Source organism: Mus musculus, chromosome 13 (assembly GCF_000001635.26).
Source record: "Mus musculus strain C57BL/6J chromosome 13, GRCm38.p6 C57BL/6J".
Classification (NCBI taxonomy): domain Eukaryota; kingdom Metazoa; phylum Chordata; class Mammalia; order Rodentia; family Muridae; genus Mus; species Mus musculus.
The window spans coordinates 12324236-12341324 of NC_000079.6; the positions used below are offsets into that span (position 1 = coordinate 12324236).

At 44.1% G+C, this 17089-nt stretch overlaps 1 protein-coding gene across 1 annotated transcript in view; it reads right to left on the minus strand.

Annotated features, from left to right (window-relative positions):
• Nucleotides 1–16497, minus strand: part of Actn2 (actinin alpha 2) — a 71307-nt gene extending 54810 nt beyond the window's left edge. Inside the window, exon 1 of the mRNA NM_033268.4 lies at nucleotides 16140–16497. Within this exon, the coding sequence (NP_150371.4) occupies nucleotides 16140–16265 (126 nt within the window). The 5' untranslated portion in view covers nucleotides 16266–16497. The remainder of the gene's footprint in view (nucleotides 1–16139) is intronic.
• Between the last annotated feature and the right edge of the window lie 592 nt (nucleotides 16498–17089).

Genomic DNA, 17089 nt, shown 5'->3' on the forward strand with positions numbered 1-17089 from the left:
ACTTTGAAATATCTTAGAAAACTAACTTGGAGGGCCAGGAAGTTACTGGGCTCAGTGGGTAAAGATGCTTACCCCAAGCCTGTTGACCTGAGCTCAGTCCTTGAAACTCACATGGTGACGAGAACTGACTCCTACAAGCTGTCCTCTGACCTCCATAGTACAAGAGGGTGCACATAGACACAAATACAAAATAAATTTAAAAAGTTAAAAATAATAAATTAACTTGGAGTGCCGGGGTATATCTTGGGGGTGCACCACTTGCCTTGGATATATCAGGCCCTGAGCTGGTTTAAAGTCAGCACCAAGTGGAAGGGGGAAAAATGGAGTTGGAAAACGCAAAAACTTTGAGGGTCTCTTATCTCCAGGCTGGCATTAAATTCCCTGTGTAGCCGAGAGTGGCCTTGGCCAGACCCCTAACCCTTTTGCTTCTCCTCCTAGGGTGCCAGGTTGCAGCATATACCACCATGCTTGCTTTTATGAGGTATGAAGATCAAACCCAGGGTTTCATGTACAACTGGCCAATCTACCAACTGAGCTTTAATTCCAACCTCAAAATGACATAAAATTCGTTAGCCTCAATTGGCAATTTTCCCTTCCTTGTCTATCTGTAATTATGCAAACTCATTTATGGTACAGCTCGTCTGTATTCCCAAACTAGTTTGAATCCAGAAACCCTCGCTTTCTAAGCATGCCTCTTCTTTCTTTATTTTGAGAGTCTTAACGCAGCCCAGGCTGGCCGTGGACTTGATACGTGGCTCAGGATGCCCTTGAGCTCCTGATCCCACAGGCACACACCACCAGGCCCGGATGAAGGCCTGAGGAAGAGAAATCCTCTGGAATCCTACAGCTCCAGTTACCAGATGCCAGCTCTAGCAATAGAGGCCACTGTCACACACCAGGCATCTCTGACACGCTTTTTCCTGTTTCCTAACCAAGGCCTTAAAGAGACACCCAACCTGTGTCTCATTAGGGAATTAAGGGGAAAGGGCCTCCTTACACATGATTTGAGGACACAGTAAATATACTTATCCCCGTTTGTCTGTCAATTTTTAAGCATCCAAACTTAGAAATGAATCCTGTAACTCTGAGAAAATTCTTTAACTATTAGAAAAACAAAGCAAGATGTCTGACTTTGCTATTGATTTAGGTATCTAAAGATTTTTATGGTGTGTGTGTGTGTGTGTGTGTGTGTGTGTGTGTGTGTGTGTGTGAGAGAGAGAGAGAGAGATGTGGGCAGTTGCCTGACTGAGGCAAAAGACAGAGACGGCATCTGATCCCCTTGAGCTGGGGTTACAGGTGACTGAAAGCCACCCAAAATGGGTGCTCAGAATTGAACTCAGGTCCTCAGGAAGACGAGCAGGTGTCTTAACCACAGTCTTCTCTCTGGCCTCCCGGTTCATATATTTAAGTAATATTTAACTTTTAGCTCTTCAAATATACAAGTAAGCATCCTTAACGCCTAGCACAGATTAAAGTCAAACTGTCTGAAGTATGAGAATAAACACTTATGAAACCAGATACACAGCATATAACACGACCACAAAGTAATAATAGCAACCATTTTAGAGTTTAGCTGGTAGCAGCGGGAGAGGTGCTCGGCTGGTAAGAATACTGGCTGCTCCTGTAGAGGACCTAGGTTCAGTTCCCAGCATCCACTTGGCAATTTCTAATGGTGTACAACTCCAGTTCAACTGGATCCAACTCCTTCTTCTGACCTCCTTGGGCACTAGACACCCGCATGGCACATGGGCATGAATATAGGCAAAGCAGCTAAACGTATAAAATAATTTTTAAAAATAAAACAAAATATAGGCTATTCTAGAATGGTAGGTCTTAGGAACCTTCTTTTTTTTCCATGAATAAAAAGTCATGTCAAAAGCATAAGAAATTAGAATTTGGGACTTAGGGGTAGTGACAGAGCACAGAGGAAGCCCAGCAGCAATACAGGATCTTCAGGAGGAGGGGGGACGTCCAAACCAGGAGAAAGCAGCAGGGCCTAATGAATGGCACACACCTGTTCTTTCATCTACTCGGGAAGCCGAGGCAGGAGAATCAAGAGTTCAAGGCTAACCTGAGGTACAGAGTGAGCTCCAGACTAGTCTGAACAACTTATTAAGACACTGTATTAAAATATAATGTAAAAGGGGGGCTGTGAATATAGCTCAGTGGGTGACGCTCTTGATTCAATTCCCAGTACTGCAAAAAAAAAAAAAAAATCAAAGTAAAAATAAAATGAACAATAAATATTGGGTAAGCCACCAGTGCCCATTACCTAGCATCTAATTGTTTTCCTATGAAGTATTTATTACCATAAATATCTATTTCCCTTTTAAAAGCAGACAGCCCCTATTTGTGAAATTTGGCTCTTCCCCATGATGAGAGAGATGCATGTATTTCATTCTCTCTGCATAGTTTTGAAAATTTTCATAACAAGAAGTCAAATAAGTAAGGGAAAGGTTTACTTAAACATAGCGTGACTCTCTGTACTATCATTCCCAACACTTAAGGCTGAATTTCCAGGGAGCTCTGACCTCAAAATGTGTTCCTGCAGAACATCTGTGGGAGGACAGCTCTAATCTCACCTCTGGGCTTTGAATGCACCATACTCTGCTTCCCCTTGGTCGTTCTGTGTTACTGATCGAGGACCCTGACACCAGACAACAGTAGCAAAGCAGTATCTCGCTGAGTTAGGAGCCAGGCATGGTGGCACCAGTCTTTAACCCCGACACTTGAGGCTGAGATGGGAGAATTTTGAGTTCAAAAATAGCCTGGGTACATAGCAAGATGCTATCAAAAAAAAAGTGGGGGTGGGGAGGGGGCTGAAGGCACAGCTCAGATGGTAGAGAGCTTACCTGATGTGTCCAAGTCTCTGCATCAAATTCTCTCTCTTCACACACGCACATGCACACGCAGTTTGGGAATCAGCCTTGACAATTTCATTGGGTATGGCTGTACACACAGCACAGCTCAGCTGTGGAGTCTGAGGACAACATTTAGGAGTGCGTTCTCTCCTTCCACTATTTGGGTCCCAAGGACAAACTCAAGGTATCCAGCTCAGGGGCAAGCACCTTTATCCTCCGAGCCATCTCCATGGCCCCGAACTTCATACGGCTCCCCCTACTGTGCACATGTGCTCAAGTGCTTAGAAAAGCTTCTGCTTCTTCAGGAAACAAGTCAAACACAGAAGCAGTCAGCCCCACACACGGCTGTGTGCAGGATAGCCTTGAAAACTATGCAAGAGGCTGGCTGGCTTTTCCTGGGGTCCCTTCCTCCTACTGTGGCATTGCTGTTGGACAAAGCAACCACTGAGTTTTGCGGGAGGAAAGCCTTAGAGCTTAAAATGCAGGACTTTTGTTCTCATCAGATGGTCCTAATTGGTAAGTTTAGAAACTGAAAAATTCAGACACATGGGCCTTCCTACAGAGGTGGAAGTTTTCAGATAAGTGAAAAACTAGACACATGCTGAATACTAGTCTGTTTTTGACCAAGTATGAGTCACATGCTCAGGCTGGCCTTGAACTCTCAGTGTAGCCGAGGATGACTTTCAATGTCTCATTCTCTTGCCTTCGCCTCCTAAGTGCTGGGATTATGGACACCATCCAGTGGGTTCCTAGTGTGCTAGGGAACAAATCGGTGGCTTCGTGCATGGAGGCGGGCAGGATACCAACTGTGCTATATAACCCCAGCGAACATTCTACACTTTTGCTCTGGGTTGTTGGTTATAGACCTAAGCAGAAAGCAACAAAAACAAGGCTAGTTAAATGTCTTTTAATTTGCATGGGTATCTTGCCTGCAAGCCTGTCTGGGTACCACTTGAGTGCCTGGTGCCCAGAGAGACCAGGAGAGCGTTCCAGGTTCCTTGAACTGCAGTTATAGATGGCTGTAACCTGCTATATGCGTGCTAGGAATCAAACCTGCGTGTTTTGTGAGAGCAGCCAGTACTCTTATGCTGTGGCTAAGATGACTTACCAAGTCATCTCTCTGGCTCCCCAGCTCCATTCTGTCTACCTTACTGTTAAGAAGCCTGGATGTGAATCTAGATTTACCACTTATAGACCAAAAATGTGCTATCAAGTGACCAGCAACTCTGTTCTTTTACAAAATTTCAATTGTGAGATAAAATACATCTTTTCATTCAGGCAAAATTCTATGTGAATTTCCCAGTCACCATTTCACCACCTTCAATAACCACTCGGGAGGCAACTCAACATCTCTGACTAAAAACTGAAGATAAAATTTGTCTTGCACGTTTTTTGGGAAACCGAGCTGTGATTTATACATGGTTAAAATGGTGTTTAGAAGTTCTCATAACAGTTGTTCCTCCTCTTCGTATGGTGAAGGCTTTAGGGAACCAGGAAAGATGTGCCAAAAATCCCTTCCCACACACACCTTTTAAAACCCATTGGCAAAAAGAAAAGAAAATCCATACATTAAAATATCACTTTTACTGTCTGCTTGGGCTTTGTTTTCAAGTTGGGGATTACTGTCATACTGAAAGAAAGGAAAAGAGTCTTTCTTCTCCAGAAATCTAAGCTACACAGCCAAAATATTCAACAGCATCACCGATCACGTCAAACTGCATAAACCTGAAACTGCAGAACAGATCAGGGTGCAAAATGCAAACCCACAGCCTGCATCTTTCCAGCGTCTCTCTTCTGTGTATTTGTTTCTTTTTAAAAACAACTTTAAAATTACATTTATGTATTTATGTGCAGGTCTGTATGCTATAGCACTACATGGGGGAGTCAAGGTGCAACTTTTGGGAACTGTTTCTCTCCTATTATCAAACTCAAATTGTTACTCTTAGTGGGAAGTGTCTTTCCCACTGAGCCACCCTGCAGGTACAATGAGTTCGTTTTCATATATATATATATATATATATATATATATATATATATACACACACACACACACACACATATATATATACACACACATATATGTGTGTATGCATGTAAATATCCATATGCATATATGTGTGGTATATATACATATATACACATATATACTTTTTTCTCTACAGGTGAATCTCTGAGCTGAAAAAACTTTGCTTCATTTACCATCTTCATGACTGAAATTATCCAATATGCAAAACAGTTGTGTCTCTTTAATCTTAAAATACCTATATAAGGACAATCCATCTCCTTAATTTTTTAAATGGTGAAAAGGGGAGTTTGACGTTGTAGCACATGCCTATAGTTCCAACACTTGGAAGATGGAGCAAAAGGGGGCAAGAGTTCGAGACCACTACAGTCTACATGCTGAAACTCTGCTTCAAACACTATATACATATACATATATATATATATATATATATATATATATATATATATATATATATATACACACATACATATAGACACACACACACACATATATATCTATATTGAGAAAGAGATGAAAATTGATGTTGAAGTTTAACTCTATATCTCATATGTTAAGATGAAACAAAACTATTTTCTTCAATAATCCTCACAAATTTTTATGGCATCACCCTCACTAAAGCCTACCCATGACCATTCTCAGGGCAGAAAGGGTTGTGTCGCACACTTGGGGTGCAGAGACTCAATCCCTCACCGCTTTAGCTTGCTTTGAAAGGGTAAGTTGTCTCACAAATTAAGAACTATTCCATTCCATGGAACCAAAGACTCAGACACAATTTCTCCAGAAGGAAAATTCAAAGACAGTTTGACAAATTCACACAGGCCCAAGCTGTAGAACCCATGCATATCTTTACCCAGAAAGCATGGCTTCCGCACTCTGTTGCTGTCCACTCACCCCCAGAGTCCTCTATTCTTAGTTCATTCTATGGCCTCCCCTGTCCCCCACCTTGGTCTCCACCTCTGCCTGCCTGGGGATAACCCTGTACCCATCTCTCTGGCCTTGATCATCCCTCAATCCACAACCATAAGTTTAATGTCTCCCAACCCCCCACACTCCCCTCACTCCCTGAAATGAGCAATGAAGCTGTTGGAGGTCAGGGTAGAACGGTCACAGCACAGTTCTTCAGCCTGCTGTCTTTGTGATCTGGTGTGGCTGTCTTTGTGGTCTGGTGTGGCTGTCTTTGTGGTCTGGAGGTGAACTCTGAATATAGTCTGACAATATGGGGAAAGTGGCTTAATGGACTTGAACCACAAGAGTTTACAGTTTAGGGAAGCCAGATGATTACTTCCAACTAATTCATATGTAATATCTCTAGAGAAAAACAAGATCACCACCCCCTACACACACACACACACACACACACACACACACACACATACACACACCTTGGCAATTACTATCTTCCCATCTTGTGTCATGATCACAAAGTACTTGAAAACTCTATTTGCTGCTGTTCTGAGACAGTAGCTCACAGCAGCCCAGACTGGCCTCGACTGCAGTGAGGACATAAGGGTGACTTTGGGCTCCACCCTCCTGCCTCTACCTCCTAGTCTGACGATTCCTTGTGACTTTCAAAGATGAGGTTTTGTATCCATCCCCGTGGTCTCAGTTACCATTGTCTGCACAGAACTCAACTACAGTCTCTCTCTACAGAACAGCTCCCACTTGCCCAAACAACCTCATGCCCCTCCACTGAGCCATGGTAGCAGTCACTGACAGTCTGTTCCCAGCTTCATGCTCCTCACTTTCCAGCCCCTGCAGCACAAAGACTCTGCGATCACTGCATACAGCAATTTGCACAGACCCATGATGAACACATCTATTTTTCCCCTCCGCAAAACAAATGAATAATGATAACTCAGTCAGGATAACTTCATGGCCTAAGACATGATATGCAGCAAGGCGCGTGTGGCTCTAGGATCTCCTAATCTAGATGGTATCACTTTATCTACTCTTCTTTTTCTTTTATAAAATATATTTTATTAGCATATATTAATTATATACAATAATGGGATTTGTATGACATTTTTGAATATATACAATTAAAAATATTTTTAAATTTTTATGCATTAAGTATTTTGCCACATGTATTCTATGCATCACAGGAATGCAGTGCACAGAGATCAGAAGTTTTTGGATCCGCTGGTGCTGGAGTTATAGACACTTGTGAGCCAGCATGTAGGTGCTGGGATGTGAACCTGGGTCCTCAGCAAGAGCAGTAAGGACTCTTCCCCACTAAGTCCTCTCTCCCGCTCTATGTATTTTGATCATACTCAGCCTCTATTGCCCTGTTCTATCCAACTCCCATTCTTGCTAATCCCTCCTCTTCCCAACCTGTGTGTGTGTATGTGGTATGTGTGTGATATGGTATGTGTACATGTGTATGTGGTATGTATGTGTGTATGGTATGTGTACATGTGTATGGTGTGTGTGTATGGTGTATGTGTGGTATGTGTGGTGTGGTGTGCTATGGTATGGTGTGGTGTGTGTGAGTGTGTATGTGGTGTGTGTGTGTATATGGTATGTGTACATGTGTATGGTGTGCGTGTATGGTGTATGTGTGGTATGTGTGGTGTGGTGTGGTATGGTATGGTGTGGTGTGTGTGAGTGTGTATGTGGTATGTGTATGGTATGTGTACATGTGTATGGTGTGTGTGTGTATGGTGTATGTGTGGTATGTGTTGTGTGGTGTGTGTGTGTGTGTGTGTGCATGTGTGCGTGTGTGCGTGTGTGCGCGTGTGTATGTTTATATGGTAGGGGGTATGCATATGTATGGGTATGGTGTGTGTGTGTGGTGTGTGTACTGTGTGGTTTTGTTTCTGTGGTGTGTGTGTGATATGGGGGGGGGGAATTATGCATGTGTATGGTATGGTGTATGTGTGTGTGTATGTGGTGTGGAGGATATGCGTATGGTGTGTGGTTTGTTTCTGTGGTGAGTGTGATATGGTGGGGGGGGTTATGCATGGGTATGATATGGTATGGCGGTGGTGTGTGTGTGTGTGTGTGTGTGTGTGTGTGTGTGTGTGTGATATCTGTGCATATGCAAGTGGAGATCAGAGGACAACTTTACTGAGAGAAGTTTTCTCCTTTGGCCTGTGCAGATCCTGGGGATCCAACTCAGGTCACCAGGTGTACAACCAGTGCTTTACCACTGCTCATCTTACTGGCCCCACTTTAGAGCTTTAAAACCAGTACAGAACAAGGCTAGTTGGAATCAATTGTAGCTGAAAGAGTTATAAAGCTGTAAAGAAAAGCAAAAACAAAACAAAAACAAAAAACAGAGAGTGGGGAGGGCTGCAAAGTTCTCACAACCACCTGTAACTCCAGCTCCATGGGATCAAATGAATGCCGTGTACCCTCCAAGGAAAACTGTGTACACACACACACATACCCCTGTACCCCTACATACATATAACTTTTAAAACCTCAAAATTTTGTTAAAACTATTATTTTTAATTTGAAAGCTAATTATATTCACTGTTTTCAGAAAAACATTTCATTTTTTTTTCCATTTTTTATTAGGTATTTAGCTCATTTACATTTCCAATGCTATACCAAAAGTCCCCCATATCCACCCACCCCCACTCCCCTGCCCACCCACTCCCCCTTTTTGGCCCTGGTGTTCCCCTGTACTGGGGCATATAAAGTTTGCAAGTCCAATGGGCCTCTCTTTCCAGTGATGGCCGACTAGGCCATCTTTTGATATATATGCAGCTAGAGTCAAGAGCTCCGGGGTACTGGTTAGTTCATAATGTTGTTTAGAAAAACATTTCATAACCCATTCATTGAACAAATGTGAGCAAGCTCTCTCTGTGGATCCAGTGAAAGAAGTCCCAGAGTGGGAATGCTGGCATAGGGTGTGTGTGGGGTGCAGGGGGAATATGACTCGTAGAAGCGGGGAAGGGGGAAGGGGAAATGTAAGATAAAGGAGCCGATGAGACACAATGAGAAGCAACCGGACCTTTAAGAACTGTGGGGGCCTTGGGTTTAGTTTCCAGTAGTGTTAAAAGGGGAGGAGGAGGGAGGAGAAAAGGGAGCAAGAGGAAGAGGAGGAGCAAGAGGAAGAGGAGGAGGTCTTATAAGGAAGACAGCTCAACTAGGCTCATGTCTTTTCAAGACCACTCTTGCCAGAGCACAGGGAAAGGCACCTGTACATGAGCCCACTACCATCCACTAGGCAGGGAACATGGAAAGCATAAAGAATTTACAAACAGGACAAGAAAGAGTAGGTCCAGAGAACTTCAGGAAGTGACTTCATGGAAACTGAAAGGACAACAACACATGTAGGAGACAGATGGCAGCTTGAGGTCCAGTAATCAGTGGTGACAGAATGACATGCGTTTATCATCTGCTCACCTTCAGGGTTGAGGTGCCCATACCTGCCAGTTTCCTGTTTAGAACACTAGGGGAATTGTGTGTGTGTGTGTGTGTGTGTGTGTGTGTGTGTGTGTGTGTGTGTGTGTGTATGTGTGAGAGAGCACACGCTCAGATTTGTATGTGTGTGTGTGTGTGCGCGCACACACACACACACACACACACACACACACACACACACACAACTATACTAAAACTTTCCTGTGGGTTCTCTGGAAAGACCACATTCTAGGGCTGGCAAGAGGGCTCAGTACAGTAAAGAGCTTGCGGCTTGAACATGAGGATCTGAGTTCAGGTGCCCAGCATATACACGAAAAGTCAGCTGCAGAGGCATGTGTCTGTAAAACCAGTACTGGGGAGGCTGAGGCTGGAGGGTCTTTGGTACAGGCCAGGCACTCTAGCTAAATCAGTAAGCTTCAGGTCTCTCACTGATGAAAGACCCTGTCTCCAAACATAAGGTGCAAAGAGACTTGAGAAGAAACCTAATATTAACTGCTCCCCAGACACGCACACCCAAGCGCACCTGCACGAGCTAAACACACACAAGGGCACCTTCCTGCACTGTACAGCTCCTGTCTTTGAAATCGGCAGAGTGTAGCATTTAAATTTACCTCCCCACCGTTTGCTTTCTCTTCTTTCTGGAAGAACTAGTCCCGTTCCCAGGGAAACGGAGGCAGAGTTCTGACTATCCTCCAACGGGTTCCATACCAACTCCTCTGCAAGGCACGGTGGCTCCCCGCCCACTCCAGCCTTCGCCTTTTCCGTGGGTGTCTCCTAGCTGCAGCAACCAACTGCAGGGCTTTCTGACAGCTCTCTGATGCTGAGCTAATTGAGGTTCCCAGTTAAGATTTCTCTTCCTCCTCCCACATGCATAGGAAACCGTATTTGGGGCTCACGTTTCTTGGTGAATCTGACTGAAAGGACAGAGCACATCCTATTCCCAATGAATGTTTTTTGAATGCAAAAACAAACAAACAAACCAACAAACAAACAGTGAACTGGGACATCTTAGAACCTCTCAGGTAAACTAGGTTTACCTCTCAGGTTGTAATTCTAACAACCCTTCCTTTAGGTGGGGTGTGTGAGCTTCCTAAACTTCTCAAGATTCTGTCCTCACCTCTTTCTTTATCCTTCCACTCCCAAACCATTCCCTGGCCATGTTAGACTACAAATTTCTCCTTCTTAGACATGGGGGCCAGCCACTTTGAGCACAGCTGTCCATGAATTTGATACATGCTCTAAGTAGCTTCCCATCTAGACAGTCTTCTCTGGTTGCTAAAGAGACGCTCTTCATTAGATGCAGCTACTGTCAGTGCCTCTCTCCAGTCGTAGGTGCAGCAAGACTCACTGGGAAGATCACATCTGCTCAAGGAGATTCGTTCAACAGTCTACCACTGTTCAGGTGGTTATGATGTCCTTTCTAACATCCCTCCTCCTGTCTCTCTAGTGGACACCTTCCAAGACAATGTATCCATTTACCCATTCTAACCCTCACCACTCTATATCCCTGTGGCCCCATGGCAGGCCTTCACCTCAGACCTTCCCAACCTGAATCAACCCGGAAACAGGACACTTGTGTATGCAAGACTCCTCCTAGTTCAGACCTTGGAAGCTCTGTCACCAAAAGAATGAAGTCCACAATCACCCTGGCACCGGAGGACTGCTACCATCCATATGACCCCATTTTCCCTCTCCAGCCTTTTCTCTACATTTGTCTGGGCATCTTCAGCTATGGAAGTGTGTCTGCCTTCACACTTCCTCATACAATGAGCTCAAGAGTACACAGCTAGACTTCAACGACCAAGTTGCTGTGGCCCCTTGTTTCTAACCCCTCTCTGCATGTTTACCCCTGAAGTTGTTCCCTGTTGCTCTACAAAGGGAGGAGCTCTCCATGAAATACTGGAGAGAAACTGCCTCGTTAATGTTAAAGAGCTGGGTAAAATTCCCCTGATTGTCCCCTCCTTATCTCTCCTCCAAAACCCACCAAAGGGCTTTATACCCTTTCCCCACTCAAAAGGGCTGATTCTCTCCCTTCTCCACTCAGCCAACAGTAATGACTTCAGCGCCGCCCAGTTCAACTTCTACCCTTCTGTAAACTCTGCAGTTTCTTTTCCTCCATCTGCAATGATTGTCCTCAGTTCACTTCCTATGAGTCTTAAGCTTTAGATGAGCTTCCAACATTTGATATTAAACAATTATTATGCCCTAAATATTCACACATGCAAATCTAATCTTTAAAAGAACTCCAGGGAAAGGGAGCATGGGAAGCAGGCATAGAAAGGCTGAGCGTTTCTGGATGAAATGATAGGAAAGGCTTGGCAGTTAATAGTGTATAATAGTAATGTGTATTTATGTACAGAACACCTCGGAATTGTGTCCTTAAAACTGTAAAAGTTGGGGGCCAGTGACATGGTTCAGTGGGTAAAAGTCCTTGTCCCCAAGCCTGATAACCTGAGTTAGATCCCCATAATCTATATCATAAAAGCAGAGAACTGACTCCACCAGTCATCCTCTAATATTCGTAGCATGCACAGCCATGGTATATATGTGCCTACACATATACAATAAATGTTCAATTTTTACAATTAGTTAAAGTGGTATGTTTTAAACAAATAAATGTGAAAATAAGGTGGCTTACGTATATTATATATATTTTATTCTGGGTTTGTGTTTGTCTGAGTACGGGGGCATGTATGCACATGCATGGGGGAATGTGTATGTATATATGTATGAGTATGTATGTGTGTGTGCGTGCACATGTATGTATATATATATGTGTGTGTTTATGTGTACAAATGCATGTATGCATGTATGTATTTATGTATGTGTGTACATGTATATATGTGTATATGTGTATGTATGTGTATATATGTATATGTGTGTATGTATGTGTGTATATGTATTCGTGTATATGTATGTATATGTGTACGAGTATATGTGAATATCTGTGTGTACATGTATGTGTTTATATATATATATGTGCATATGTATATGTGTGTATATATGTATGTCTGTGTGTGTGTACATATGTGTATTATGTGTATGTGTGGTGCTGGGGATAGAACCTAGAGTTTTGCTCATACTAAGCAAGTGCTCTACCACTGAGTTTTCTGCCCAACTCATGTTGTATATATTTTGCTACTATCAGAAATAGCACATCCCAATCGCCAAGGATTGACTCTTGTACTTCACGCTCCCTCCCAAGTTTAAGTAGAGTGCTGATGACTATCAGACCAACTGGTAAAATTAACAAGCATCACCTTACAAGGCTGACAGTAGTATTCAACACTATGGTTCACTGTATTGCATATAAATCTCCTTCACCCTAACTCAGTTTAAGGTCTTGACTGAGGCACAACCCAATGATGAATGAAAGAATTTTAATCTTTGTCTCATAAATGAACACATTGAGGTTTGAAAGATACAGGGACTCAACTGACGTTCAACAGAAAGAAAGAATCAAGCAGAGTTGAGGACCATCAGGGTCTCCTGAGTCTATGAAAATCCACAAGCTTGTTCATTTGTCCAAACGATTAGTTCCTTTCCTCCCTGAGAAAAACCTCAGACAATCATACATTTCACAGCTGGGGATGTAGCTCAGTGAGAGAGCACTTGCCTAGCAGGTATGAAGCCACAGGTTCACTCAGGATTGCTGCTATGACAAGTCTCCATCTGCCTAGGCTTCCCCAGGGAAGGGTTAAGGCTGAGCACACTCCTTGCTCCAGAGAAAGCCTGTTTCTAGACTCCCATGGGAGACCATCAGTGTTAAAGGTTTTGACAGCCCCTAGAAGCAGCTTAACTTACTATGGATATGAGAATCCCTAAACTGTGCTGTAAAGTTTCTCTCTAATTCCAGATATAAACCTGATCTATTCCTGTTTCCTGTTTTGTTTTGTTTTGTTTTGTTTTGTTGAGACAGAATCTCAGACATCCCAGGTTGTCCTCAAATTCACTTTGCAGCTAAGGATGACTTTGAATTTCTGATCCTCTTTTCTCCACCTCCCGTGTACTGGGATCATAGACATGGACCACTACACTCACCTATGTAACACTGGGGATCGAACCTAGGACCTTCTAGATGACAGATCCTCTACCAATTGAGCTACACTCCTAGCCTTCATTACTATTTTAAATATTCCATCTCTGACACTACAGGATCTGTTCACCTCTCCTTGAGTTGTAGTTAAATTTAAAACACAATCTTCTTTATAGATCATGTAGAGCCTACCTCAGGGACCCAATATGGCCCTATGGATAATGTGGGGGTGCCAGCACACACACACGCATACACCCGAAGTCTAACATCTCTTGAGTGACCTTTAAAAAAAGCACTCTACTGTTCCTGAGGCCTTCTGCAGCAAAGCATTCCACACCAAGGGGCAGGGAGGGATTACCACAGTCCCAAGCCTCTGAACTGTGGGTATAATTAGGCACCACATCCATTAGCGTGCCACCAACGTCACGGAGAGCCACCAGCATCTGTTGACAGATCACATACCCGGCATATCACTGAAATGGCAAGTGCAGAGAAGGTGGCCCACAATAGAAACAATGGCATCTTGTCCATTCCGGGTTCCAACAGTGGCTCATAGGACAAATATAGAGGCCACTTCTCTGGCCTCACTGAGCTCATGGTTCCACACAATTTCACTGACTGCAGTAGATTCTCTACCAAAAGTGGAAAGGGCTGTGGGCACATCCGTTCAGGTTTGTGTTCTGGGAAGCTGGGGCTTAGCTTCCCCTGGCATCTCTAACACCTAAGCTAGCTTATTTTTTTCTTTTTCTTTTTCTTTTTCTTTCTTTTTTTTTTTAATGTGTGTTCCAGGCTAGCCTCCAACTTGCGGCAATCCTCCTGGCCCAGCCTCTTGTGTGCTGAGATTATGAACATGTGATGCTACATTCAGCTCAACTTATCTTTAGGGAGAAAAAAAAATGATCGTTTTATACTTTTCAGCATTTTTTAAACTGGGTCAATTCAAATTTCAGCTCTTGAATAACATACTTTATGTGGTACTAATAATTGTATTAATTGGTCATAGAGGAATCCTAAAAAAATTAGGACAATGCCACTTACACAAAAATATTGCAAATATGTTGTTTTTTAAAAATATATTAATTAATTAATTAATTAATTCATTCATTTATATGAGTACACTTAGCTGCCTTCAGACACACCAGAAGAGGTCATTAGATGGTTGTAAACCACCATGTGGTTGCTGGGAATTGAACTCAGGACCCTCTGGAAGAGCAGTCAGTGCTCTTAACCACTGAGCCATCTCTCCAGCCCTGCAAATATGTTTTTTAAATTAAATATCTCACAAAGAGTAAAGACATGGCCTCAGAAACTGAGGATGTCTATACCTTCTTTGTACTGTATTTTCTTAGAATCAACAGAAACTTCTAGACTCAGACTTTGGCTTTCAAAAATGATGGGTAATCTTCTTGTTCCATTCCTAATCTTATTATTGTTTTCCATAAGAAATGAACAATCTTCAAAGCAAAAACACAGAAGCAGAGATCTTTTTTAATCCATGAAAAAAAAGTAATCAAACTTGTTGAAAAAATGTTTAAAAAGAAATGAGACACTCATTGCTGTAATTAAAACCACTCTTCAACTTCTTACCAAGTGGTTACATCCAGATGGCACAAGTGTAACCCTCAGGGCCATGGGCATCCCTCTTGGTAAGCCCTTTAATTAGACTCTATTTCTAAATGTATCAGTCTCCATCCCTTGTTCCCAAGAAAGGTAGTGATGGCAGACATCTCGGGAAGCAAGGTGGGGGTGGAAAAGTAGCATCATCAGAGGGTTATAGCAACAGCAGGGACAGAGCTGCTACTGAGAATTTAAGAGAGAGTAGACAAGAAAAGAGAAATACTATATAAAAGTAGTGCGTGGTTATTTGATAATGAATGCAAGCATGAAGCCTTTTTCTTTCTTGTTAACATCACCATAGATTTCCAACATTATACACTTACTGACACACAATCACTCAAAGGAGCAGCTATGGAAACTCCCATGCACACTGACACTCACACTTAGCATCCACCTAACAGTAGGCTCTTAGAAGGGAAATCCACCTTGCTCATGCCCAGAAAAAGTAAGAAGATAAGGCATGAGGCACTGGCTTGGGGAACTGGCTTTTGTCAGAATGTTGAGTTAGTCTGTTGACTTGCCTAACCACCCAGGCTCTGTGCCCAGTCAAACAGAGGTGGAACTTAGCCTCCTGGTGAGCACCCCTATTTGTTTTAGCCAAGAGGATCAAGAAGAAACCCTGAATAATGGAATGTTCCATTAGGCCCCATAGAGCACCAAGATGGGGAGGGAGCTCTTGGAAGCTGGCTGTCTCCTTCATCCCTGTGTGCTTACCTCAATGAACTATAAATAGAGTGTGAAATAATTTTTACTTTGTAGGTGAATGTCTAGGGTTCTACAGCATCCCTCTCTAAGGAGCCTAACATGTTTAATAAGTAGTTTTCGAATTATCTTTGGGCCAGACCTAGGAAAGTTGAGATAGAGTGGGTTTTCATTTTGTGTCTTAGTGAGGAGACAGTCTTGGGGCAAATGAAGACAGCAGGGTCTGTCACAAAATAACTTTAGGGCAAGGTCATGGCAAAAGGAGAGCTGAGACTCTCAGATTCTAGTCTAACAGTCTTTTGAACATCATTCGTTTTCCAACTTATGTTAACTTTTATACACACACACACACACACACACACCAGGTGTCCTGCCTATCTCTGGGTGTGCTGTCCTTTCTGATGGTGCGGTGGGAGGCTGGGGGAACAAGAGCCTCCACCAGGGGGCCTCTTCTAGTGGTCACAGCCGGAGACGCCCCCACCCCACAACGACCCAGGCACAGACATGCGTGAGGGACCCTGCTGACCTTCCTCTGCTGCTTCTCCCAGGCCGGGTCGAGGAGCAGGTCGCGGTCCCACTCCTCCTCCTGGATCATATACTCATCTTCGTCGTAGACATAGTTGTACTGCACGCCGGGCTCTATCTGATTCATGGCGCTGGGTGGCTGGGGCGGCTGGGGAGCGAGCACAGCGCAAGGGATGGACAGACGGACGGAGAAATGGATGGATGGATGGATGGATGGATGGATGGATGAATGGATGGATGGATGGATGGATGGATGGATGGATGGATGGATGGATGGAAAGGCGGCGGGCTGCGGTGACCTTCTCGCGGTTCCTGGGGCGGCACGCCTGGGCGCGGAGTCTCCGGCGAAGTACCAGCACGCCTGCAGGCAGCGCCGCGCGGATTAATAGCCCGCTGAGAGTCACGTGCTGCCGGCCCCACCCACTCCCCGTCTCCAACACGTGTGGTTGGCTGGCTGGAGAGCCCCGCTCAGGTTCCACTGCCTTGACTCCGCCCACCCCTGCTCTCTGCTGGCTTCCAGGGATGACCTAGGGGCACCTCGGACAGCAACCCAGAGGAAAGTAGGGAGGGTTGGAAGCTTAGAACTAGGGAGAGGACACATATGGATCCGGTCCCACCTCTCACAGCACACACAAGGGTTCCAAAGACCCGCTGCAAAGTCATGTTTCCCGTGTGTCCACAAGCTAGCTGAAAAATCTCCCTCATCCCTCCTTTTCCTCCCCCACTCCCACTTCCACTCCCACCTCTCTCTCTCTCTCTCTCTCTCTCTCTCTCTCTCACACACACACACACACACACACACACTCCTCCGCCCCTTTCCCCTCCCCTCCTCCTTCTCCTGCCCACTCCTCCTCTTTTTCTATTTGTCTTTCTTTTCTCCTCTTTTCCTCCTCTTCAGTTCTCTGCCTCTCTGCCTCTCCACCTCTCCTCTACTCCCTGTTCACCTCCTTC